Below are 27031 nucleotides of genomic sequence, written 5' to 3'. Positions count from 1 at the left end.
GACGGGCAGACACAGAGTTCAGAACAGGTGAGGGCAGCCCGCGGCAGGCAGAGCAATTACCACCGTCACATCACCCACTTGGTCCTCAACCACTCTCTTCAACATTTCAGAAGCCAGAATTAAATATCTGGGAAACCTCAGCACAACACTTTTGAAAATATTCTGGCAAGTCACTAGCCTACTGATAGGGTTCTCCTGTGATCAAAAAATGGATTTCTAGAAATCTGGCGTTTTCACTTTAAACATTTTGAAATGTTAAAGGAAGACTGTAAGAAAAAAAGCAAGACTTCCCAGAAGAGAGGCAACTCGAGGAAGAAGTTACTTAAAAATTCATGAAAAGTGAAAACTTGGGAAACATAAACCAAGTCCATTTCTTTACGGAAAAAAAAAAAAAAACAAACCCCCACAAAAATGGAATTCCAATAGTCTACTTGCTAAAAAAAAAAGTCCTACATGACCACCTGTCTCTAAAAAAGGACTTGACAGTTTAAAGTCAACACAAATGTGAAGAAGCTGGACTCACCTCACACCCTGAGAGGGCCTGGCTGGACTGGGCGGCGTAGAAAAGGGAATCCACATTGCTGGGATCAAGGTTTGATTTAATGAAGGTGCACGCTTTCTAAAGAGAGGGAAAAATCAATGTAAGTGGTGATACACACGATGACTGGGGCAAGTGTACTTTTTTTTGAATGACGAATAAAATTCTGAGCAATCTATGATGACTTAAAGAACCAGCTACACAAGATTTCATTTTTTAAACAGATATTTTTCACAGGAAGCTATATTACTCCCAAATGCTAACTTCATAGAAAGAGCAACTCGAGGGCTTCCCTGGTAGCTCAGATGGTAAAGAATCTGCTTGCAAAGCAGAAGACCTGGGTTTGATTCCTGGGTTGTGAAGACCCCCACCTAGAGAAGGGAATGGCTACCCACGCCAGTATTCTTGCCTAGAGAACCCATTGCCAGAGGAGCCTGGTGGGCTGCAGTGCATGGGGTCACAAAGAGCTGGACACGACTGAGCGACTAAGCACACATACACACAGTCCTTCCGAAGCCGGAAGTAAGGAAAGAAAAGCTGGTCCCTCCCACTGACACCTGCTCTGGCATAACCTGTGCAGGGTGTTTATGATGCCCTTCCTCTTAATGAACGTGAGGACCCTGTGGCAGATATCATCATCCCCAGTGAACAGAAAAAGAAACTGAGGTTCAGCATTGGTAAGTAACCTCATGAAGGTTACAAAGCTAATAAATGGCAATGTCTTCACTCAGATGCCTCCAAAGCTAAGTCAGGTTCAACACATCTAAAAAGGATTTGAAGAAGAAAACAACCTGTTCAAGAAATCCTTTCAGCAGAATGTGGGTAATTGATGTGTGCTTTGTCGCCATCTGGTGCTTTAACAATAGAACAACATCCAAAGCCCCAAATGATGATGGTCATTGTTCGCACTTTTTGAGCACTTAAAATGTGGCAAGCAGTGTTGACAAGTGCTGTATAAGCATTTCTCCTTTAATAAGAGGATCTATGCACTAGGTCCTCCTATTACCTGAATTTTACAGATAAGAAAACTGGGGCATAAGGTCACTCAGCTCTTAATGGAGGAACTGGAATTCAGACCCAGGCAGCCTGGCTCCAGTCTGAGCTATACAACCTTTCTAGGGACTACAAAAACGATCTGTTCCTGTGTAAAACCAGCATCATGCCTACTATACTTGCTTTGCAGAGACAGATCTACCAGCTGTCTGTGATTTCAAAGCTCAAAATGTCAGCAGCTTGTTTTTGCCTTTTTTCCTATGTGGGATGGTTGATCTTGAGCCTGCAGGAAGGAAGCTGGCCCCAGACTTCTCCAAATCCACATTTGTTTGCCTCCAATTCTTACGTGTCTAAAGACAGGAAACCACAGACACGCCTTTGTAGGAGGGTCATGCATGCTCAATCATGTTCCATCCTCTTTGACCCCATGAACCATAGCCCGTCAGGCCCCTCTTGGGGAAAATTCCATGAATATGGAGGCAAGAATACTGGAGTGGGTTGCCATTTCCTCCTCCCAGGGATATTCTCAATTCAGGGATCGAACCTGCATCTCCTGCAATGGCAGGCAGATTCTTTACCACGGAGTCACCTGTGAAGCCCTACATATACAGTACTTGACACCGAAATGAAAGACGTTCATTCTTCGTTAACACCTAAAATCAACTCTCATTTCACACTCCACTGTTCACAGAGCTGTGCTCTCCTCTCATACTTACTTAACCCCATTCCTCTGTTTTTCTGTTGAATCTGTTATGACAAAATAACCAAAATCTCCCCTAATGATCTATCTATGACAGCAACCAACTCAGTGGATCTAACAGAACTGAGGGAGTTCTCCCTACTCACTGAAAGCAACGACAGCTGAGCAGGACACACCCCACTACATGGAAGTGGCAGTAACAGAGACTCTTTCTCAAGTGGTTTATTTAATGTGCATCTCTAATAAGGAAATCCACCAGCTCCTAAACGTCCATACAACTCCCTTCCTTCCACGGCTTACAATGTACACATCACACCCTCACCACAGCATGTTTCATAAGTGATTAGAAGAATGAAATATGTGATTAAGCCATTTATTTTCTGATTAAGAGGCACATTTAGAGAGCTTTCATTTCTATTACGCTAAAGTTTACAATTCATTCATTCAACAAATATTTGTGGGACACCTTTTGTTCAGTAGGCATTAAGCAATGCGGATGGCAGTTTGATAAAAAAAATAAAACATCAATGTACATGAACTACCACTATTACATAATAGTACCATTAAGAGCTAACACTGATTACACACGTTATTACCTGCCATCATCATGCTAACCACCCTACATCCATCACCTGTGAGCTGTACTGTAACTATTTCCATGTTACTGATGAGAAAACAAAGATTCTGAAAGGTTCGGTAAGCAGCACAGGTCCCTCAGTGGTGCGTTAAGTCAAGATCTTGAAGCCAACCACTGAATTAGGAACAAAAAGCCACAGCTAACTGTACAATTTGGAGAAGGAAATGGCAACCCACTCCAGTATTCTTGTCTGGAGAATCCCATGGACAGAGAAGCCTGGCAGGCTACAGTCCATGGGGTCCCAAGAGCTGGACACGACTTAGCAACTAAACCACCACCACCACCAATCACACAATTAGCTGTGGTGTTGGAGAAGACTCTCGAGAGTCCCTTGGACTGCAAGGAGATCAAACCACTCAATCCTAAAGGAAATCAGTCCTGAATTATTCACTGGAAGGACTAATGCTAAAGCTGAAACTCCAATACTTTGGCCACCTGATGGGAAGAACTGACTCATTTGGAAAGACCCTGATGCTGGGAAAGATTGAAGGCAGGAGGAGAAGGGGATGACAGAGAATGAGATGGCTGGATGGCATCACTGACTTGATGGACACGAGTTTTAGCAAGCTCTGGCAGTTGGTGATGGACAGGGAAGCCTAGTGTGCTGTAGTCCATGAAATCGCAGAGTCAGACATGACTAAGCGAATGAACTGAATCACACAATTACCCCCGAATCACAGTGCACTGCAGCCGTCTGGATGGCTTTAGCCTATACCTTCAGCCTGCGCCAACATCCACTCGAACTTGTGACATCAGCAGAGAACACCCGCAGGGGCAAGAGTTCAATCTAAATCCACATGCAGCTCCAAATCATGAGACAGATTAAAAGGTAGCGTTCTGGGCTTCCCTGGTGGTCTGGTGGTTAGGAATCTGCCTGTCAATGCAGGGGACTTGTTGGGTTCAATCCCTGGTCTGGGAGGAAGGATCCTACATGCCGCAGGGCAACTGGGCCTGTGCATCAGAACTACTGAGCCTGCACTCTAGAGTCTGTGAACTACAACTACTGAAGCCCACTTGCCTACAGCCTGCGCTCCACAAGAGAAGCCACCGCAACGAGAGGCCTGCACACCACAGCTAGAGAAAGCCCGCATGCAGCAACAAAGACCCAGCACAGCCAAAAAATACAGAAATAAATCTTTTTAAAAAAAAAGGTATAATTCAAGTTAGAGTAAGATCACCCTACTCCTCCAGGAGGACCCTGGACTGAATCCTATGGTCCCACAAATGTTTGAAATCCATCAGTAGAAACCACTTATCTGCATTCAAATCCAAAATGTAAAATTAACCTAACAATCCCCATTTTCTCTCCTATACCTGATGGTACAAAACCTCTGCTGGTCAAGATCGCTCCACTCTATGCCTCTCAACTACTCTCTCTCCTCCCAGGCTCTTTACAGACATCATGGGCTGTCCATACAGTATCTACACCAGCCCCGTCTGAACTCTCATGAATAAATTATCAAAAGCAAAATTATAAAAGCAAGCATTTTAAAATATTAATTATAACAATAGTTAACAATCAAAGGGCCTTTCATGGGCCTGTTATCTATCAGGCATAACATGATTTCACATTATCTTTTCAATGATCCCAGGAGAAAGGTATCATAACTCCCATTTTACCGAGATGGAGCCAAGATCAAAAGCTTGAGCTAACGACTCTGCTGCTTGTGCACTTTCTTTTGAGTAAAACTAATTTTATCAGGCGGTACCTTGACTTAGAGGGTTTACAATAACATGAGGCAAGTTGGTTTCAACAGACACACACAGAAATACCGGGCAGGAACAAATAATAGCTGTCAGGAAGATATCTGAATTTCTGAAAAAGTGCAGCTCTCATACAGCAGGGATTAGCAAATTTTCTACAAAGGGTCAGAGAATAGGCTTTGGGGGCCAGATAACTCCCTTTAGTAATTACTCAACTTTACTGTTAAAGTGCAAAAGTAGCCATAAGCAATATATAAATGATGGGTCTAGTTGTGTTCCAGTAAACTTTTATTTACAGAAACAGACTTCAAGCTGGATTTGACCCTAGGGGCCATTATTCAGATGATGGTTGGCAGACATAGGGCAATTTTCTTAACCTTTCTGAACTTATGTTTTCTCCTCTATTACAGGAAAATATTTCTGACCATATGGAATTAAGAACTGGAAAATTCTTAAAGAGATGGGAATACCAGACCACCTGACCTGCCTCTTGAGAACTCTGTACGCAGGTGAGGAAGAAACAGTTACAGCTGGACATGGAACAACAGACTGGTTCCAAATAGGAAAAGGAGTACGTCAAGGCTGTATATTGTCACCCCGCTTATTTAACTTATATGCAGAGTACATCATGAGAAACGCTGGGCTGGAAGAAGCACAAGCTGGAATCAAGATTGCCGGGAGAAATATCAGTAACCTCAGATATGCAGATGACATCACCCTTATGGCAGAAAGTGAAGAAGAACTAAAGAGCCTCTTGATGAAAGTGAAAGGGAGTGAAAAAGTTGGCTTAAAACTCAACATTCAGAAAACTAAGATCATGGCATCCGGTCCAATCACTTCATGGCAAATAGATGTGGAAACAGTGGAAGTGACAGACTTTACTTTTTTGGGTTCCAAAATCACTGCAGATGGTGACTACAGCCAAGAAATTAAAAGACACTTGCTCCATGGAAGAAAAGTTATGACCAACCTAGACAGCATATTAAAAAGCAGAGACATTACTTTGCCAACAAAGGTCCATCTAGTCAAAGCTATGGTTTTTCTAGTAGTCATGTATGGATGTGAGCGTTGGACTGTGAAGAAAGCTGAGCGCTGAAGAATTGATGCTTTTGAACTGTGTGTGATGTTGGAGAAGACTCTTGAGAGTCCCTTGGACTGCAAGGAGATCCAACCAGTCCATTCTAAAGGAAATCAGTCCTGAATATTCATTGGAAGGACTGATGATGAAGCTGAAACTCCAATACCCTGGCCACCTGATGGGAAGAACTGACTCATCCGAAAAGACCCTGACGCTGGGAAAGATTGAAGGTGGGAGGAGAAAGGGACGACAGAGGATGAGATGGTAGAATGGCATCACGGACTCAAAGGACATGAGTTTGAGTAAACTCCAGGAGTTGGTGATGGACAGGGAGGCCTGGCGTGATGCAGTCCATAGAGTCACAAAGAGTCAGACACCAATGAGAGAATGAACTGAACTGAGAATTAAGAACACTCAAGATAACATGTCCAGTGTACCTGGCATATATCAGATATTCAATAGATAGTAGCAATTACTGATTCTAGTCCCAGCCAGGAAAGATAAACCGAGGACATCAGAAATTCTCAAAGACTACCAGTTCACAAAAACACACACATACAGAAACATTCTGGCCCACTGGCAAAAATGGAACATTTTGAGCATCAAAAAAAAAAAAAAAAACCAATTGCAACGGACTGCAAGACATCAACTGGGACTACCTATTCTGACCAGGATGGAATCGAAATATTAAACTGCCACATATAACTATAAAACTGAACAAAATGAGATGTTGAGACACCAGACAGCACAAGGCTGTGATCCTTGAAAAAAAGTAAAAAGTTTGACAGTAGTACAAATGATGGGAGTTTGAAGAGAAATATTTTGTTATAAGGTCCTTTCCTTACTCATGATGTGGCAAAATAATTCAAAATACACTGTGATAAGTTAAGATGCATATTACAGGGACCTCCCTGGTGGTCCAGTGGTTGAGAATCCACCTGCCAATGCAGGGGACATGGGTTCAATTCCTGGCCCAGAAGATTCCATATGCCACAGGACAACCAAGCCCAGGCCACAAATACTAAGCCTAGAGCCCATGAGCTGCAGCTATTGAAACCTGTGCTCCCTAGAGCCTGTGCTCACCAGCAAGAGAAGCCTCCACAATGAGAAGCCTGTCCACCACGGCTAGAGTAGCCCCCACACGCCACAACTAGAGAAAGCCACACGCAGCAACCAAGACCCAGTACAGCCAATTAAATATTAAGTTTTTTTAAAAAAGATGTTTATTACAATCTCTAGATCAACTGCTAAAAAGCTAAGTAAGCAAAAAGTCAATAAAAGAGATAAACTATTTTTAAAAAAGATTCAAACTAAGAAAGGAAAGGAAGAGGAAAGGATGGATAGACAAATAGAAAATAACAAAATGGTAGACTTAAATCCAACAGCATAGTTACAAAAAATATAAATGAACTAAATCCCCAACTAAGAGACTGAGATTGTCAGAAGAGATTAAAAAACAAATCCCTGCTATATACTGTGTACAAGAGATAGACTAGTGTGACAACACGTGAATCTAATTTTATCATAACTAAAAATGAAACAATCAGGTATCATGCATCCACTAATAGGAAGTACACAGCACTGCCTACAAACTGACCCTGAATATAAATAAGCCTCAAGAATTATCTGTTTATAAGAATCCAAGAGTTAAGAAAAGATGTTCAAAAACAACATGAGGATATAATCAATCAAAGGCAGAACGTGGAAAATTCTCCAGGACAAGTTGACCTGGCTTGTTTCATAAGTAAAAGATGGGGGCGGAGGGAGACTGTTAAAGATGCAAAGGATGTGAGAGTCCGGGAGGATGCCAAGACAGGCCTTGGCAAAGGGAGTGAGCCACTAACTGGACACGTTGCTGCTGCTAAGTCGCTTCAGTCGTGTCCGACTCTGTGCGACCCCATAGACGGCAGCCAACCAGGCTTCCCATCCCTGGGATTCTCCAGGCAAGAATACTGGAGTGGGTTGCCATTTCCTTCTCCAATGCATGAAAGTGAAAAGTCAAAGTGAAGTCGCTCAGTCGTGTCCGACTCTAGCGACCCCATGGACTGCAGCCCACCAGGCTCCTCCGTCCGTGGGATTTTCCAGGCAAAAGTACTGGAGTGGGGTTACCGCTCCCTAAATTGCACTGTCCTCTGAAGATTACATTGCCCTGATCTGTTGAATCCAGGGATGGCTACCAGACTTGCTTTAGGCAAAGAAATGAGAAAGAAAAAAGAAGTGGCAAGTATCTCTTCTGAAGAGAAGTTGTAAAAGTCACGCTTTCATCTCTACAACAGTCCAGAAAGAGACTACTCCATGTCAGGCTAAATCTTAGCCTGAAGAATATGAAGCAAAGCCCCAGCTGACCGTTGATGGCCATATTATAGTACAAGTGAAAAATATACTTTAGTCATAAACTATTTAAATGTGGGGCCATTTCCATGCTAGTATAAGAAAGGAAGCATTCTAAAGATGTCATTGTCAGATTTCCATCCATTGGTTATATATTTAAACACTAACCTAAGAATTGCTATGAAGGGATTTTTTTAGGTGTAATTAAAGCCCCAAAACAGCAGACCTTAAAATTTAGAGATTTTCCAGGTAGGCCTGACCTAAAAGGTAAGCCCTTTTAATTGCAGAGAGTTTTCTCCAACTGGTAGCAGAAAAGGAGGTCAGAGAGATTTGAAGAGCAAGAAGGACTCAACATGCCATGATTCACCTAAGTGGGAACAGGGCAAGATGAGAAGAAAGGAGATGGTCGTGAGGAATGGACAGCAGCCCTTGGCTTGACATCGAGAAAACGGGGACCTCAGACCCACGACCACAAGAAACTGGATTCTGCCAACAACCTGAAGAGCCTATGGTTAAGAGCCAAGCCTGGCCAACACCTTCAAAGGGACCTATGAGACACTAAGCAGACAGCCCCGCCAAGCCTGTCTCGACTTCTGACCTACAGAACTATCCATTCATAAATGAGTGTTGTTTTAAATCCCTAAGTTCACAGTAATTTGTTACACAACTGTAGGAAACTGAGACACAAGACTTATGTGAGAAACCTGGCCCTAATTCCCTACCCTAGGCTGTCCATGTTGCTGTAATAAATAAAATGTAAATTCACAATTTAAGACTTTTCCTAAATCCAGGAAAGGTTTCAGTCATGATGCGTTTTTCCTCATCAAAGATCCAAAAAACACATCAGAATTGCCTGATGCTGTAACTGTCAGTGTTTAATAAAAATGAATGTTACCCATCTTGAACTCCTTTAATATTTATTAGCCACACACACGGGGCACTGTTAACAAGTATACCCTCACTGTAAGTGAAGTGAAATGAAATGGAAGTCACTCAGTCGTGTCTGACTCTTTGCCACCCATGGACTGTTGCCCGTGAGACTCCTCTGCCCATGGGATTCTCCAGGCAAGAACACTGGAGTGGATTGCCATTCCTTTGTCCAGGGGATCTTCCCCACCCAGAGATCAAACTGCAATCTCCATAATTCTTTACCGTCTGAGCTACCAGGAAACCCCAGCTTCACCGTAAAAGTTTCAATAAAAGCTACAGAAAAGTTCCTAAAGGATTTATGACTTCGTCTTCTTTATACTTTACTAAACACCTGGCATGGTACTAACATACATTACTCATTCAGGAGAAAAAAGAGGATCTGTCAGATTGATATAAATATTTAAGATATTGGCTTAGCCTTGGGTATTCTCAAATAAGCAAGAGTTAGGTTTGAAGTAAACAAAAGGAAGACAGTGAGGGAATGAGGCCACCAAGGCAAAAGTGATCTCACCTTTACATCTGGCACCTGGGCACCAAGGCTGCTGAGTCCCACGATGGAGTAGAAAGCAGACTCCAAACTTGTGAAAGGGCGGTCCAGAGAGGCTTTCAGTCTCTCCACGTCATGCTTGGTGAGGTAGTGAGTGGGCGTCAAAGCCTGGGCGCTGGCTATGATTGTCAGGGCCAACAGGAAGACAGTGCTTGAACCTTGGGGGGAAATGATTGTTTAATAAATACACTCCACACTATTCAAACTTTTATACACAGTTCCAATGATGAGGCTCACCAAGGTCTGGGAACCAAGTCATGTAAGGAAGGGTGAAGAAATGGGAGGTTCCACCTGGGGAACCGATGGGCACAGTCTTCAACTATTTGAATGACAGTTCTCCCAGCAGCTTCTGGGCATCTAAAGCAAGGGGCTCATCATGCCATTCCCGTCTCAGGTATGTTTGTAGCTCCAATGCCTCCTAGGACAAATCCAAACCCGAGTCCCCACGTGGCCCTGCCTGTTTCCCAGTGGGATCTCTTCCCCTACTCTTTCATCTGTGGCTCTCTGCCCTCCTCTCCGTTCCTCTAACGAGTCGTATTCTTTCCTACCCAGCTCTTTGGCATGTCTTCTCCTGCTTAATTTCAACTTTCAGATTTCAGGTCAAGTATCTCTTCCTTTGGAGAAGGCAATGGCACCCCACTCCAGTAGTCTTGCCTGGAAAATCCCATGGACGGAGGAGCCTGGTAGGCTGCAGTCCATGGGGTCGCTAAGAGTCGGACACGACTGAGCGACTTCACTTTGACTTTTCACTTTCATGCATTGGAGAAGGAAATGGCAACCCACTCCAGTATTCTTGCCTGGAGAATCCCAGGGACGGGGGAGCCTGGTGGGCTGCCATCTATGGGGTCGCACAGAGTCAGACACGACTGAAGCAACATAGCAGCAGCAGCATCTCTTCCTTAAGAAGCCCCCCAGCAGCCCTCCTCTGGATGGGGTCCCAGTTCTATGGTGAAACACAAGGTGTCTAGGGCCAGGTTTAAATCTCAGCTCTGTCACTTTTTAGCCAGGTGGCCATGGCAGTTACAATGTGACCAGTCTGTGCCTCAGTTTCCTCAAGTGGGATAATACCAGTATCTACCTCAGGGTTGTTAGGATTACATGCATTAAGTTAGAGTATCTTAGTGGCATGTATATAAATAAGGGTTACATAAATGTTAACTACTCCTTCCTTTACATTATTGTTGTCGTTTCTCTATCTGCTCAAAGCAACTTGCAATTCTATGTAGTATTTTTTACAACTAAATTTAGTAATGTCTGATTTCTCTGCTAAACTATAAGCTCCACGAGGATAGGCTGTTGCTTTTATTCATCCCAGTATTTCCAAGCCTTGCACATGGTAGTACTGAATTAATATTTGCTGAATAAATGGGAAAATAAAATCAGTCCTCATCTATTATGCCCCAGGGGACAGAGGGAAATGCCAGGAGTCCAACATTTCTACTCTTCATTGGAATAAAATCCTTTCAAACAGGCAGCTTCATGAACAGTCTGCATTCCAAATAACAGTAATCACAAGGTTAACATTTATAATTCCCCTTTGCCTATATCGTCTACTTCAGTTTGAAGTAGAACCCCTTAAGAAAGGTATTTTACAAATAAGAAAGACAACCAGAACAGCCTTTAGACACAGCCAATCTTGGACTCATATCCAGGTCCATCTAAAGAGTTCTCACTCCACTATTTTTGGGAGAATGTTGATGAAGGGATGCCTACATTAGGGATATGAGTGTTCATGCTACTTAAGCCCTGGTGTGTATTAAATAACCTAAAGAATGTGAAAGCTCTTTAAAAAAACTAGAAAGAGATCTGTAATGTGGATCATCATTCATCAAATGTTTCTGAATAACTACTATGTACCAAGAACTATTTTTGGTGTTAATACAACATGAAACGGAACAAAAACCCCTAACCTCATGGAACTTACACTCTAGTGGGAAAAGACATGACACAAAATAACTAAGAAACATTATTCATCATCTTAGAAGGTGAAAAGTGCTGTGGAGAAAAATAAAGAACATAAGGGATATCTGGGAAGAGCTGCAACTTTAAACATGGCAGCCTCTGAAGGCCTAACTAAGCAATAGAGATATTATGTATAAACCTGAGGGAAAAGGAGGAGCAAGTCATGAAGATATCCAGAGGGAAACTATCCCAAGAAGAAAAGCAAGTACAGAGACCCGGAATCTGGAGTGCAGACGGGACTTTCTGCACTAGCCAGGAGGGCAACATGGCTGGAAAGGATTAAGCAAGGGGTGAGAAGTAGGACAAGGTGACAGACACAGCAAAGGTCAAACCCAGACGACCCTATGGGCACTCTGGCTTTTACTGAGAAAATTTTAAGCAGAGGAGTGATCTGATTTACATTTTAACAGGAACTTTGTGTTGAGAACAAACAATACTGTGCTGAGATTACAGAGGAGCAAGGATAGAAAAAGAGACACCAGTCAGGAGACCACAGCCATACCTCAAGAAAAAAGATGGTGGTGATCTAAACCAGGGGACCAAATGGTTGGAGTCTGGCTAGAACTCAATTAGAATTGCTGATACGTGTAAAGATGTAAAAGAGGGATCCAGATACTAATGTTGACCCAGTGCCTTGAATACATGCATGTACTCAGTACGTTAAGATCTAGTAACTATGACCAGCATTTTCCCAGCTAGACTGCAAGTTCCTCTAACATAGCACTTGTGCCAGTATCCTGATATTCCCATCTCATATCAACAATATTAACGATATTACATCTTTGGGGACTGTAATCTGAGCACTTAACACATGCCTGGTATGCCCACACAATACAAAAGAACTCTGTGTGCATTTAGTCATTAAATCCTCACAATACCCAAGTCTGTGCACTTTACAGACAAAGAAACTGAGTCTCAGAAATAGTTATCTGCCCTAAGACAGGTTAACTAGTTGAGAATCAAACTGCAGGAACTCTATTATCTTCAACCTGTCAAATAATGGAGCAGTGAGCCCACAGATTTATTCATTGTTACCTTGGGCAAGTTACCTGTCTTCTCTGAGATTCCGTCTGTCAAGTGGAAATAATAAAATAGTACACATTTCCCAAGTTGCTGTGAGACTACACGAGGTTGCATCCTGCAGTGTCCTCTCAATACCTGGCAATACAGTTCAGTTTACTGAGTGCTTACTGATTGCCGCGCACTGTTCTACACTATGCAGGGAAATGGTCTCATTTAACTCCCATTGTAATTTACGAGACTAACCTATTTAACAGATGAGAAACTGAGGTGCAGAGGAGCTAAGTAACTTGCACAGGGTCACTTTACGAAAACGTGGCAGACTGCAAGTTTGTACCCGGAGACATCTTAACTTCAGAACTCACGCTAGTAAGCTCTCCAAGAGGTGTGATTTTCTAACCCCTTTCACTGAACAGGAAACTATGGTCCAAAGAAGGACGATTTAGCCAAAAGCTCACTCTTAGGCCACCTGGCCCGGAAACCGGCGCGAGTCAAATGAATGGGTGAAGCCAGACCGCGAGTTCGCCGCGGCTGCGGTTCCCGACTGGGTCTCGGGGAGACCCGTAGCCCGCGCCGTACCCACCGCCACCCTCTCCTCCACTCGCCCGCAGTCCCAACCGCTGGCCAGCCCCCCGTCAGACGCCGGACCCCCAAAGAGCCCGAGCTCATGCCCCTGCCCCGCAGGGGAAGAGGACCCCTCCTGGCCGGCACCCGAATGGCCAGCTCTAGCCCCCCGCGGGCGACGGCCCACTCGCCAAGGCGTGTGGGCCGCGGGACCCCCTTGTCGAGCACTGCGCAACGCCTCACCCGGCAGCGCCATTCCTCCGAGCAGGTCCCACCAGGGCCCGAGCCGCAGGCGGACTTCCGCTCGGGAAGGTGGCTCCAAAAGGGCTCCGGAGGGGACGCCAGGGACTCGCGGCAGACCCCGTGTGCTGGGATGGGCTCCAGGCACAGGTCAGTCCCCGCCGTTCCGCTGGGCCGGGCGGCACTCACCAGCTGCACAGTGCTGAGCGCGCAGTGCGCCACGGCCCGCGCGTACAGGTCCGCTTCCTCCCCCCCGCGCCCCGGCCCACTTGGAACCGACCTCCTCGCAACGGTCCCATTCCGGAAGGCACCGGCAGGCAGTTGGACGAGGCCTCGGGGGTGGGCCCGAGACGGGGCCTCCTGTGATTGGTCGGTCGCACCGTCACTCAGTCGTCTCTCTGCAACCCGGCCGATTTTAAAGGAATGGAAAGGGTCCGGTGGAAAAGGGCCAGCAATATTTGAACGGTTTGCGGTTTTGGTTTTTTTTTTTTTAATAAGAAAATTATAGCAGCTTTCCCTGAAGATTGTTTCGGTTGTTAGTAAGTGACTTATAAGTTACTTTTTAACTGATCTGCATACGTTTGTGTGAGGAGAATATAAATCCCAATGGAAGTGACTCGTCTAAGAATTTATTAATTAGGTAACTCAGATTATTCAGCGTTTACGGGATAGCCAGACAGCGTACTAAACGCTCCATGTACTTTGTTTCATTCACTGCTCATCCCCAGTCTGTGAGATATGTACTATTAATATTTCCATTTTATAGAGAAGAAAATTTAAAAATGTGAACCGGGACAGTCTGACTATAATCTGCTTTTAACTGTTACGAATACAAAGTAGTCACAGTGCGAAATAACTTTTACAATCATTAGTGTCCTGGATATTACCGTCTATTACTGTCCCAAACAAGGAAGAGTCAGTTCTTTCTCTGTTTGGTAGTGTGCTATTGTATGGTATACTAGCCATTAAATATGTGGATATTTTAATTTGAATTTAATTAAAATTAAAAATTCAGTTTGTCATTTGTATTAACCATATTTCAAACATTCAGTGGCCCCATGTGGCTGGTGGAGATGATACTGAACTGCGCACAATTATAGAGCATATAGAACATTTCCGTTGTCACAGAATATTCTGTTGGACAGCACTGACCTAGAATATGTAAAGAACTCCACCTCAATACTAAGACAACCAGTGGTGTGCTGAAGCCTCATACTGGCTTGTGAAAGTCAACTGTTAAATTTCTCAGAAATTTTGATAAACCGCAAAGTCCTACTGGGATGTTGGCAATTTGATCTCTGGTGCCTTTTTTTAAATTGCCAAGTTTGAAATAGTCAAATTGTCTAGTCAAAGCTATGGTTTGTCCAGTAGTCATGTATGGATGTGAGAGTTGGACTATAAAGAAAGCTGAGCACTGAAGAATTAATGTTTTTGAACTATGGTTTTGGAGAAGACTCTTGAGAGTCCCTTGGACTGGCTGCAAGGAGATCAAACCAGTCAATCCTAAAGGAAATCAGTCCTGAATATTCATTGAAAGGACTGATGCTGAAGCTGAAACTCCAATACTTTGGCCACCTGCTGCCAAGAATAGACTCATTGGAAAAGACCCTGATGCTGGGAAGGATTGACGACAGGAGGAAAAGGGGACAGCAGAAGATGAGATGGTTAGATGGCATCACTGACTCGATAGACATGAGTTTGAGCAAGCTCCAGGAGTTGGTGATGGACAGAGTAGCCTGGTGTGCTGCAGTCCATGGGGTTGCAAAGAGTAGAACTCGACTGAGCGACTGAACTGAACTGAAAAGTCCTACTGTATAGCACAGGGAACTGTATTCAGTATCCTATAGTAAACCAATGAAAAAGAATGAGAAAAAGAATATATTTTCTGTATATATCTATATATCCTCTCACGTTGGTGTACACCAGAAACTAACGCAGCATTGTAAATCAACTATATGTGCATACATGCTAAGTTGGTTCAGTCATGTCCAACTCTTTGTGACCCCATTGACTGTAGCTCTCCAGGCTCTTCTGTCCATGGGACCCTCCAGGGTAGAATACTGGAGTGGGTTGCCATGCCCTCCTCCAGGGGATCTTCCTGACCCAGGGATGGAACCTGAGGTTCTTATGCCTCCTGCATTGTCAAGATGTGTTCTTTACCACTAGTGCCACCTGGAAAGCGCATAAATCAACTGTGCTGCAGCTGTTGCTAAGTCGCCTCAGTCGTGTCCGACTCTGTGCAACCCCATAGACGGCAGCCCACCAGGCTCCCCCGTCCCTGGGATTCTCCAGGCAAGAATACTGGAGTGGGTTGCCATTTCCTTCTCCAATGCATGAAAGTGAAAAATGAAAGTGAAGTCACTCAGTCAAGTCCAACTCTTCATGACCCCATGGACTGCAGCCTACCAGGGTCTTCTGTCCATGGGATTTTCCAGGCAAGAGTACTGGAGTGGGTTGCCATTGCATTCTCCCTAAATCAACTATATCTAAGTAAAAAATATATAAGTGAAAGGAATTTTGCAAATTCGTTGTTAAATACAGCTATTAGAAGAATTAAATTATATATACTTAAATTGAAATAAAGTATATTAAAAACAAAATTCATCATTTCCTAATTATTTTCCTTTATTTTACCATTGTCTGTGCTTTTGTGGTAGCTTGTATCTACTGTATATGAATGGTGGAAATATTATATCATGCTGTGCCCATCTCTTCCCAGTAACATTGGTAGCTTGATTTGGCTGCAAATGGAATATTTATACCATAGAGTCAGCAAATGCTACAAACCAGGGCTTGACTTATTGCTTTGTTATTGTGTAAATTTAATGTTGGAGATAATGTTAATCGAGATTAAACTTAAAAATATATCACATCTGTAGATTTTACATTATAAATAGCACAGAAACTTGAAAATATTTGTGTTATGTTTGAAAATTATTATCTGATTCAGAAAATAAGTCACTTTTAAAGTTTCAGTTACATGTTTATTGTTGTTAGAGTCCCTTGGACTGCAAGGAGATCCAACCAGTCCATTCTGAAGGAGATCAGCCCTGGGATTTCTTTGGAAGGAATGATGCTAAAGCTGAAACTCCAGTACTTTGGCCACCTCATGCCAAGAGTTGACTCATTGGAAAAGACTCTGATGCTGGGAGGGATAGGGGGCAGGAGGAGAAGGGGACAACAGAGGATGAGATGGCTGGATGGCATCACTGACTCGATGGATGTGAGTCTGGGTGAACTCTGGGAATTGGTGATGGACAGGGAGGCCTGGCGTGCTGCAATTCATGGGGTCGTAAAGAGTCGGACTGAGTGACTGAACTGAACTGAACTGAAGTCATGTCCCACTCTTTTCGACCCCTTGGACTGCAGCACGCCAGGCTCCCCTGTCCTCTATTATCTCCTGGAGTTTGCTTAAATTCATTTCCATTGAGTCAGTGATGCTATCTAACCATCTCACCCTCTTCCGCCTCCTGCTCCTTTTGCCTTCAATCTTTCCCAGCATCAGGGTCTTTTCCAGTGAGTTAGTTCTTCACATAAGGTGGCCAAAGTATTGGAGCTTCAGCTTCAGCATCGGTCCTTCCAATGAATATTCAAGACATTTTAGTAGAAGAATAATGATGATAAACAATATCATTAATAAGTGAATGATAGATGGTACTGTGAGATAAGAAGAAAGAAAAAGTAGGAAAGGGTAAAGGGGGCTGAGAGGGGCAGTGTTCTGCCTCAGTCTCTTTTATCAGTGGAGTAGTATCTTTTACCTATCCATTCACTTCTCATGAGGCTGACAATATGTTAGGTACTGAGGATGAAACCGCAGAAATATGTTTCAGGGGCTCCAAAGAGCCCCAGTTCTTTATGTCTCAACACAGAAAGAATTGACTGAGAGGCAATGTTATAGATAAGAAGTGATTTATTAGAATAGGATGCTTGTGAGGTTTACAAGCAGATGGGCAGGAGGGCGCAGGGCTCAGAACATACTGCCCTACAGTTTTATACTCAAAGGAAATGTGGGGAGAGGGAGAAGACCACCTTCTCCCTCATTCTTTAGTGGACATCGAGCTTCCATCATCAGCTCCTCCTTCTCCTCTGTATCAGGTGGGGGAGTTTTCTCATCTCTACATGTTCAAACTGGGACTGTCATGGTACAGTGAAAAATGAGCAAAAAGATGGTAACGAACACCATAAATGGTAAATCAGCTCAGGTTTCAGTATAATGTCACTTTATCCCTTTTTTAGTGTGTGCAGAGGAGCATGAAATAGGAATCATTAGCTTACTGCCCTCATTGGACAGGATGTGGGTCTCATTCCCCTATTGTTTTATTGTGCATGGGTATACCTCATGCTTCTATTGCACAGGTTTCTGGGGGTGTTTGTTTTTTTTTGGCTGTGCTGCATCTTCGCTGCAGGGTGTGGACTTTCTTTAGTTGCTATGCATGGGGGCTCCTCTGGCTGCAGTAAGTGGGCTTCTCGTGCTGGGTTGCAAGGGCTTCTCTAGTTGCAACACATGTGCTTAGTTGCCCTGCAGCATGTAGGAACTTAGTTCCCAGACCAGGGATGGAACCTGCATCCCCTGCATTGGAAGGTGGATTCTTAACCACTGGACCACCTGGAAAGTTCCCTGCTGCACAGTTTTGTTGCTCAGCTTTGTTCTTGGTTTTGTCGTAGGTAGACCTGCTTTCTAGAGTGACTGTTAACTTAGGGGTCTCCCATACTTTTTCCATTACTTATGATTCCTTAGTGGGATTACCTATTTAATCACCTACTTTGTCCCTTTACTCTGTCCATATCAAATATACAACTGTGACCACGTCAACAAGATTTCTTCCCTCGTGGAGTTTATAGTCTGATGGGAGATGGTCAGTAAACAAACACACATGAACTTGATAATTGTAGGTAATAATTAAATACTATGCAAGAAATGAACAAATAAATATGAGACTGGGTAGGGAGAAGCTACTTAATCTAGATTGGTGATCAATAAATGCCTGTCTGAGAAGGGGACATTTAAACTTTCACTTGAGTGATGAGACAGAAGCCGTCCTGAAAAACTAATTTTTCCAATCCCCTCTTCATTCCTAGGATCTGTGGTCGAGAAGAAATAGTGATGCCTTGTGCTTCTGACAGTGATTCAGGAAGTGTGGATTTGCAGCTGGGCAACTTAGAGGATATTAAAAAGCAACCAAGTAGCCTTGAACTTACAGGTGAAATGGGGGAAAGATAAAGGAGTGGGGCTGGGAACAGGGAATCTCTTGTCAAGTGACATTTCAGGATGACCAGCTGTCCACTAGATTTTGACAGTGAGTTTGGTCCCTGACTTTAGGACCTTGGAATGTGATTGGCAAAATGAGATGATATATTATTCTAGGTATATAGAAATCTAAACTTGGTCCTGAAACAGATCATCCTAAAGGCTTGTACCGAGTCTAAGTGCTAGAAGGATTCTGAGAAGGGAGAGGTAGATGTGGATGGTTGCTGGATTGGGTTACAGCATAACTATCTTTCATTTATTCTAAAAACATTTTTTGAGGACCAGTTGCTGGGCATACAACAATGAACAGGGTCAATGTGATCCCTGCCCTCATAGGATTTACATTATAGTGCTTTTTGAAAATGACCCCCAAAAAGTAAACAGACAACAAACAAAGTAATTACAAATTGTAGTAAGTACTATGAAAAAGTTGAACAGCTACAGTGTGTTTGAGGAACTACATTAATTCACTTGTACATTCATTCAACAAATATTTATCGAAGCCCTATTGTTCTCTCAACACTGATCTAGCTGTAGAACAGTGTACTTATAAACAAATGATTGGAGCTCAGTATAATGTGTGTGATTAAGGGTTGGGGAGGAAGTAATGAGCAGACAGAGAAAGGTTTATTAGCAGCTCAGAGGATACTTAGCCAAAATGGGCAAAGGGGATTCAGGAAAGGGATCCTGGAGTTGAGCTCTGATGGATGAGTAGGGGTTAGCTAGGCAAAGAGAGGAAGGGAAGATGGGGAGAGGAAGAAGAAACAAGCAGGCAGAAGGAAAGCCTGTGCAAAGATATAGGTGAACAGGAACATAGGCTTCCAGTAGACAACAGATACATGGCAGGAAGTGGGAGAAATGTACAGAAGACAGTAGTCATGGAAACCACTAAGCGAACTAAAGTAGAGAACCCCTCAGCTGATAGGTGTGTTAGGGAGGAACTAGGAAGGCTATTTGCCCAATAGGAATAAGGAATTTGGTATCAGAAATGGAGGAAGCAAGGATATAAAACGACCTGAATCTAGGAAGTCCCAAAGGAAAACGCTATGTTCCTCACTGGCAATAAAATTATTGTATTTCCTCAATTATAAGATATACATTGTCACATTGTATAATTTCTAATCATGATATATTTATTTTATAATCACTGTAATTGGTATCAGAGTGTTCCTTTTTTCCTGAAAAGTTTATTAAACAGAATTGGTGTATTTTATAATCTTAAAAACTGCATGAACAGGAAAATTATGCCAGCAGAATCCTTGTCACTCGATAAAGAAGGTTGTTATCATCCCCATTTTGGAAATGTAGAAATAGGCCCAGAGAAACTAAGGTTGCATAAAGTCAGAAAGCTAGAAGAGGCAGAACCGGGATGTGAGCCTAGGCAGACTCTGGAACCTGTGCTGTTAAAGTATTAGGTTGGCCCAAAAGTTCGTTCAGATGTTTCCATAAGATGGTATGGAAAAACCCAAACTAACTTTTTGGCCAACCCACTATATCTCAGGTCAAGAAGGAGATACCTCAAGCACTTACTCAGCTACCTGCTCCACTTGGAAAGAGATCATAAGCACAAGAGGCCACTATATTTTAAGCTCTAGTCACTGCAGGCTCAAAGACTTTTGGATTTACAGAAGAATATCTACCATTGAAGTGCTTACTGTGGGCCACATACTGAGAAAGTCTTCTGTATGTACTACCTCACTCAGTCTCCAACAATAACCCTGTTTTATTGGTGAGGAATCTAAGCTTCTAAGAGACAGACTAATTTAATGAATGTCATATAGCTAGTAAGTGGCGGATCCAGGATTCAAACTAGTCTCAGACTGAGAAAAATCCATGCTCTTATAACCCTCCTGCCTCAGCTCAGCCTTAAAGGTGTTTGTAGTTTAGGAGGCCCTTGGAGAACATTGGAGGCCGTTGGAGAAGGAAATGGCAACCCACTCTAGTACTCTTGCCTGGAGAATCCCATGGACGGAGGAGCCTGGTAGGCTACAGTCCATGGGGTCACAAAGAGTCGGACACGACTGAGCGACTTCACTCACTCACTAGAGAACATTGGATTTGTAATTGAGAAAACAGGCATAGGAAGGGAAGAGACTTGTCCCGGGTTGCAGAAGAAATAGGAAGAGTGAGAACAGGACCTGTCTATCTTGATGTCCAGGGGTCCTCCCCACTAAACCATGTGACTTCACACAGTACAGAGGCATCATCCAATGTCTTTCTTCCGGTGTTAGACTCAGACATCTCGGAAATCCCCGGACTCCCCAGGGAATCCCTCACAGACACCTCCAGACACCTGACCCACCAAGGCCCCCTCGGTGAAGTCACTGTTGAGCAGCTGATCCAATCCATCCAGAAGTTTTTTAATGGTGAACTAAAGGTACGCACAAGCAATTTTCCAAGGCATTCCAATTATTCATCTATCAAATATCTTAAAAATTTTTATATAAAACATTTATACTCTAGGCTATAAAGTTGATTTATATGTATACTGTCAACTGAAAAAAAAAAAAAGCATAACCTGCAAATGAAGAGTTCGGCTTTTTCGGAGGTGTTACTAAGGACTAAAGGGCTTCCCTGGTGGCTCAGTTGGTAAAGAGTCTGCCTGCAATGTAAGAGACCCAGGTTAGATCCCTGGGTTGGGAAGATGCCCTAGAGAAGAGAATGGCAACCCACTCTAGTATTCTTACCTGGAGAATTCCATGGGCAAAGGAGCCTGGTGGGCTACAGTCCCTGGGCTCACAAAGAGTCGGATAGGACTGAGCAGCTAACACTAAGGACTGGAATGACAGTCTTTTAGATAGCTCTGAGGGACTGTTGCTAAGGGAGGAGTCAGGATAAAAAGGAGTTTTTGATGGGGAAAAAAAACTATGTAGTGAAAGCACCAAAAGATGGACTGCTAATCACAAAAGCAGACATTTCAAATTAATCATTTTAGTGCGTGTGAGAAGGTACGGAGCAGCTCCAATGGCTGATGGCTTGACAGGCGCAGCACTGTTTGTTCACTGAAATGGCAGGTGGCATTCTTTATCCACAATACTTTTATATTTATTTTTTGTATTTATAATAAATATATTTACATGTTCTTCTACATTATTTTTATGTTGATAATCATGTTTATAAAATTTTTAAATTTCCTATAAAAACAAAGAAAACTATAATAAAAGGTATAGGTTAATCTTCCCTAATCCCCTCCAGATTTAAGTTATCTTAGTTTTCCTTCTACGGAGAAGGCAATGGCACCCCACTCCAGTACTCTTGCCTGGAAAATCCCATGGATGGAGGAGCCTGATAGGCTGCAGTCCATGGGGTTGCGAAGAGTCAGACATGACTAAGCAACTTCACTTTCACTTTTCACTTTCATGCATTGGAGAAGGAAATGGCAACCCACTCCAGTATTCTTGCCTGGAGAATCCCAGGGACGGGGGAGCCTAATGGGCTACCGTCTAATGGGTCGCACAGAGTCGAAAACGACTGAAGTGACTTAGCAGTTTTCCTCCTAAGATAATTTCTGTTAACATTTTGGTGTATGTATTTTCAGACTTTTTCTTGTGCATACAAATACATGTAATTATAGAAAAGCATGCATCCGAGATAGTGGGAGAAAAAAGAAATTTCTTGGTCAGTAACTATAGATCTGTATTATCCTACTTAATAATGCAGTATTCATTATTTAAGTGAAACATTCATTCATTCTGTGTGAGCATATAACAAAAGAATTTGTCTTGACCTGGAGGTAAATGGAGGCATTCCTGAGGAAGTAACCTTTCAGCTCAAGTCTAAGGAATGAATAGGAGAAAGTAGGAGAAGTTAAAATTGGAGGGTTGATCTCTAAGTTGGGAGGATCCACCGGAGGAGGACAGGGCAGCCCATTCCAGAATCCTTGCCTGGAGAATCCCATGGGCAGAGGAGCCTGGCGGGCCACAGTCCATGGGGTTGCAGAGAGTTGGACATGACTGAGTGACAGCACACATGCACGCACGTTCCAGAAATAGGAAATGAAACATTTAACAGCTTTGTGGCAGAAAGAGTCAGAGAATGTCTGATGAACTCAGAGAAGCCTGGCACGTCTAAAGCAGTGTCCAAGGTCTCTGTCGTTTGTCAACAGACACTTGGGTTATTTCCATGTTCGTGTGTGCTCAGCTGTGTCTTGACTCCTTTCGACCCCGTGGACTGCAGCCCACCAGGTTCCTCTGTCCATGGAATTCTCCAGGCAAGAGTCCTGGGTGGGTTGCCATTTCCTACTTCAAGGGAGCTTTTCGGCCCATGGATTGAACTCATGTCTCTTGCATCTCCTGCATTGGCAGGCAGACTCTACCACTGTGCCATCTATCTAACTGTGAATAATGCTGCAGTGAATATGGGAGTGTAGATACCTCTCTGAGATCCAGTTTTCATTTCCCTTGAATATATGTGCACAGATGTTTGGGGTTTGTGAAAATTCAACAAGTTTTATATTTTCTCTATGTATGATGCCAGTAAAAAAAAATTTTTTAAGACTTAAAGCCAAAGTGTTGGTCTTCACTTTTGACTTTGACTTTGCTTTATACTTCACGTCAGTAGGGCTTTCTAAAGGATTTCTTTGTAATTAATAAAGCTCTTGGATTGCTGCAGTGAATTGAAAAAAAAAAAAAAAAGGCCCATTCCCTGCCCTGACCTAAATCCACAGCATCAGGGTAATAGATGAGTAAGAAGGCAACTTTATCACAGTATCACAAATACCATGTTAGCAATATATACATGTGGTTTATGGATACACTTAGAAGGGTACTTAACCCAACTTCAGGAGAGAATGCATGATCTAAGTCTTAAAGCATATATAGATTTCAGTCAGTAAACAAAAAGTGTAGACAATTGAGAAGGCAGAAAGGCCCCAAAGCAAGAAAGGGCAGCATGAAACTTAACTGGACTAAAACTCAGTATGCTACCAGGCAAGGCGGAAGATGAAATGGCAGAAGTTAGCTGTGGTCACTTGGAGAAGGGCCTTGACTTTAATGGGTGCTGTTGAAAAGAGTTTCAGTAGAGAGTGAGTTACCTGATCAAATTTGCATTTTGTGACATGAAACTGGTCATAGCTGGGTGAATAGATTAGAAGGGGACAAAACTGGAACAGAGTAACCCAATGTAGGCTTGTTCTACTAATACAGGTGATAGAAAATCAGGCCATTGCTATATATTGCTACTATTGCCACTTGCTATCCAGAAGGCTTATACCAATTTATACCATCTACATGTAGGGGAGAAAAGACTGGAAGAAATTTTCTCGTGATATATAGAATTATTGGTGTCTTTTGCTTTCTTCTTAATACCTTATTTTTTCAAAGTTTGTATGATAGATATTGCTTTTATAATCAGAAAAGGAAATAATACAAAAGATTTTATTCTTCAAATCAGAACTTGTATTTTCATAGAAAACAAAGACTCAAAATAATGAATTTTTAATGACATCAGGAGAGCTGGACGTAACAGTGTCAGAAGTCACCTTTAAGAAACAGTAAACAGGGAGGGCTTCCCTTGTAGCTCAGACAGTAAAGAATCTGCCTGCAATGTGGGAGACCTGGGTTTGATTCTTGGGTTGGGAAGATCCCCTGGAGGAGGGCATGGCAACCCACTCCAGTATTCTTGCTTGGAGAATCCCCATGGACAGAGGAACCTGGCAGGTCTGTCCATGGGGTTGCAAAGAGTCGGACACGACTGAGCGACACAGCACGCAAACAGGGAAGATGGGTGGAGATGCAGACTAAAGGTGGATAGAGCCATAATGGAGTACTTAGTAAAATCTAGCTGAGACGGAAAATGAAGACCCAAACTCAGGCAGGGCCACTGGACGAGGAATGTTATTCCTCTGTAACTTCTTTATTCCTTGTAATAAAATGCTAATCTTGGGTTGAATGAGATGTCAGTCGTTTAAAACATTTCAAGAAGCTTTTCAAAAGCCTTTAACAATTATCAAATGAGATTATAATGTAGAGTTGTGATTTTATCATTTTCCCACAAACTCAGAGTGAACTTGAGAAGCTGACAGCCCTGAGATCTTTGTCTTCTCTCAGCCGAACTTTACCTTCTGATGAAACCACAGAATCATTCATTCACAGCCACATAGCAGACATTGTGCATCTGCTAAGTGTAAGTATTCTGACCTTATCCCAGATTATTGTCACCATGCAAATTCTGTGACAACAAAATTTTTAGTGGCTTCATCTATGTTATCAATTGCCTCAATTTCTTTTTCATATCAGTATTTCTGCATAGAGGAGAAATACCCAGGGTACTCCACTAAGATAATCAGCCTTGAAAACCAATTAAAAGAGCAGCAGTAAGGGAAGGAACAGCATTTAAATAAGCGAGCAGTAGTTCTGAGGCAGATTCTATAATCAAATGCCTAGTTCAGTGCCACTTCTGCCTCTTTCTAGCTGTGTGACTTTGGGAAAGTACTACACTTCTCCGTGCCTTAGTATTCTCATCTATAAAATGAGAATAGCTGTATCTAATGGAGCGGCGAAAAATTATGTTTGGATTTTTCCATACGATGTTATGAAGATTTTGGCCAACCCAGTACTTTACATAGCTACTGAGAGCATTAAATAAATAAATGCCAGCCACAGAACACAGTACCTAACACACATTTTGCATTTGAGAAACATGATGGTATCCTTTTTATTGTTGTCCTGTTTGTATTTAACTCTAGCCACACTCTGCCACCAGCTCATTCATGCATTGCCTTGCTAAGTACTTGACAGTTCCAGACAGTATCCTAGGAACAGAGGCCACAAAGATATAATCTCTGTTCCTGCAGCCAATCAAGTGTCACAGAGACTATAACAAAAGTTTAAATAAGTCTAGTAAGGGCACAGAGGAGTAGTGAGTGGTCTGTTCCATGTCAAAGGATCCAGATGCACTTAGACAAGCACAGTTAAAAAAATTTTTTTAATTGAAGAAAAATTGCTTTACAGAATTTTGTGGTTTTCTGTCATACATCAACAAGAATCAGCCATAGGTACACCTATTGGTGCACAGAATTGTAAGGCTGATTAGATTGATGATTAGTTTTCAGAACTGAAGGCTAACCTGTTAATGGGTGTGTTAAGTGGTAGGCATGGTAAAGAATCCACCTTTCAGTTCAGGAGACACAGGAGACATGGGTTCAATCCCTGGGTTGAGAAGGTGCCCTGGAGAAGGAGATGGCAACCCACTCCAGTATTCTTGCTTGAGAAATCTCATGGACAGAGGATCCTGTCAGGCTACAGTCCATGGGGAACCAAAGGGCCAGACACAACTGAGTGAGTGAGGCCATAGGCACGCCAGACTATATCAAAGATCTTCTGTACCCAGAACATTGTGGTGCTTTGAAAAGAATACAAATTTCCTGAAGGGTTATTCCTTGCCCTTCAAGAGTTTACAGTTAGTTTGGAAGTGACTACAACTCATAAGTAGGTTGAGAAAATTCCAAGTAATACATTAAGTAGAACAGAATGATATGATGCAGATTTAAGGGTGAGTGAAGCTTTTTACTTGGCTCTGCTCCATGCAAAGAGAGTTATATGCAGCCATAGGACTCAGCCAAAATGGCATGATTCCACAGTCCCACCTCTACAAAAATTGGCAGCAGTGGGTTGACACATAGTTCAACCAGTCAGCTCAGAAGATCCACAAGCTGAATCCACAAGCACGCTGAATTTACCCATGCTTTGCACCTGAACCTGTCCAGCCAGTAGCAAAATACCTACCATCAGGCATCAACCCAAGTTTGGGATGGCAAGGGGTTCAGCCTCGAAGAGTTAAGGAGAGTCAGTGTCCACCAGAAAACTCCAGGGGTAAGTACATCATTGTTCAAGACCATGTGCAGGAGCTAAAAGAGTGTTGCTTCCAACAACCAAGAGGAGAGGCAGCTCTGAGAAGAAAACCAGGGTCATTCTAAAGAAAGAAGTTTATGGGATTTGCCAGTCTTTCTCTTGATCCATGACAAAGCATGGCTTTTCAGTATCCAAATAAAAAGAGCAAAGGAAGCTGAGAGCAGAATATGGAAAAGAAGGGGGAAAAGAATCTGTTACAGTACTTCACCAGAGAAGATTTACAAATAAGCACATGAAAACATGCTCCATCACTGTGATTAGGAAAAAGCAAATTACAACCACAAGAGGGACTTCCCTGGAGGTCCAGCGGCTAAGATGCCACATTCCTAACGTAGGGTGCTTGGATTCAATCCCTGTTCAGGGAACTAGATCCCACATGCTGCAACCAAGAGTCTACATGCCGCAACTGAGACCCAGCACAGCCAAATAAAAAAATAATACACATTTTTAAAAAAACACAATGATATGCAACTTTATACCAACTAGACTGGCTAAAATAAAAAGAAAGGTGATACCAAATGTTAGTGAGGAGGATGTGGCACAATTAAGACTCCCATGTACCCCACAGCCATTTTGGAAAACTGGCAGTTTCTTAAAAAGTTAAATATATACTTACCATATGACCCAGCAATTCCATTCCTAGGTAAAATGAAGCATATGTCCATACAATGACTTGTACGCCAGTGTTT

General features: G+C 42.8%; 2 protein-coding genes and 1 non-coding gene across 5 annotated transcripts in view; 1 reads left to right on the top strand and 2 right to left on the bottom strand.

Annotated features, from left to right (window-relative positions):
- RPN2 (ribophorin II) overlaps positions 1 to 13404 on the bottom strand; it is a 51599-nt gene extending 38195 nt beyond the window's left edge. For both annotated transcript variants that reach the window (XM_055544992.1, XM_055544993.1), the window contains exons 1-3: positions 13248 to 13404; positions 9423 to 9616; positions 524 to 619 (exon numbers count right to left, since the gene is read on the bottom strand). In XM_055544992.1, coding sequence (XP_055400967.1) covers positions 524 to 619; positions 9423 to 9616; positions 13248 to 13260 — 303 coding nt within the window. In that variant the 5' untranslated portion in view covers positions 13261 to 13404. The remainder of the gene's footprint in view (positions 1 to 523; positions 620 to 9422; positions 9617 to 13247) is intronic.
- Positions 1790 to 1920, bottom strand: LOC129626277 (small nucleolar RNA SNORA38). Its single transcript, XR_008701890.1, has one exon. It is a non-coding gene; the product is annotated as a small nucleolar RNA SNORA38 (small nucleolar RNA).
- MROH8 (maestro heat like repeat family member 8) overlaps positions 13108 to 27031 on the top strand; it is a 59839-nt gene continuing 45915 nt past the window's right edge. Inside the window, exons 1-4 of one of the 2 annotated variants that reach the window (XM_055544991.1) lie at positions 13108 to 13394; positions 18324 to 18445; positions 20724 to 20869; positions 24493 to 24615. In XM_055544991.1, the coding sequence (XP_055400966.1) occupies positions 13108 to 13394; positions 18324 to 18445; positions 20724 to 20869; positions 24493 to 24615 (678 nt within the window). Of the gene's footprint in view, positions 13395 to 13627; positions 13885 to 18323; positions 18446 to 20723; positions 20870 to 24492; positions 24616 to 27031 lie in introns of those variants that run through there. The other variant, XM_055544990.1, reaches the window with a different exon arrangement.

This window comes from Bubalus kerabau, chromosome 13 (assembly GCF_029407905.1).
Source record: "Bubalus kerabau isolate K-KA32 ecotype Philippines breed swamp buffalo chromosome 13, PCC_UOA_SB_1v2, whole genome shotgun sequence".
NCBI lineage: Eukaryota > Metazoa > Chordata > Mammalia > Artiodactyla > Bovidae > Bubalus > Bubalus kerabau.
This window is presented reverse-complemented; position numbering and strand designations above follow the sequence as displayed.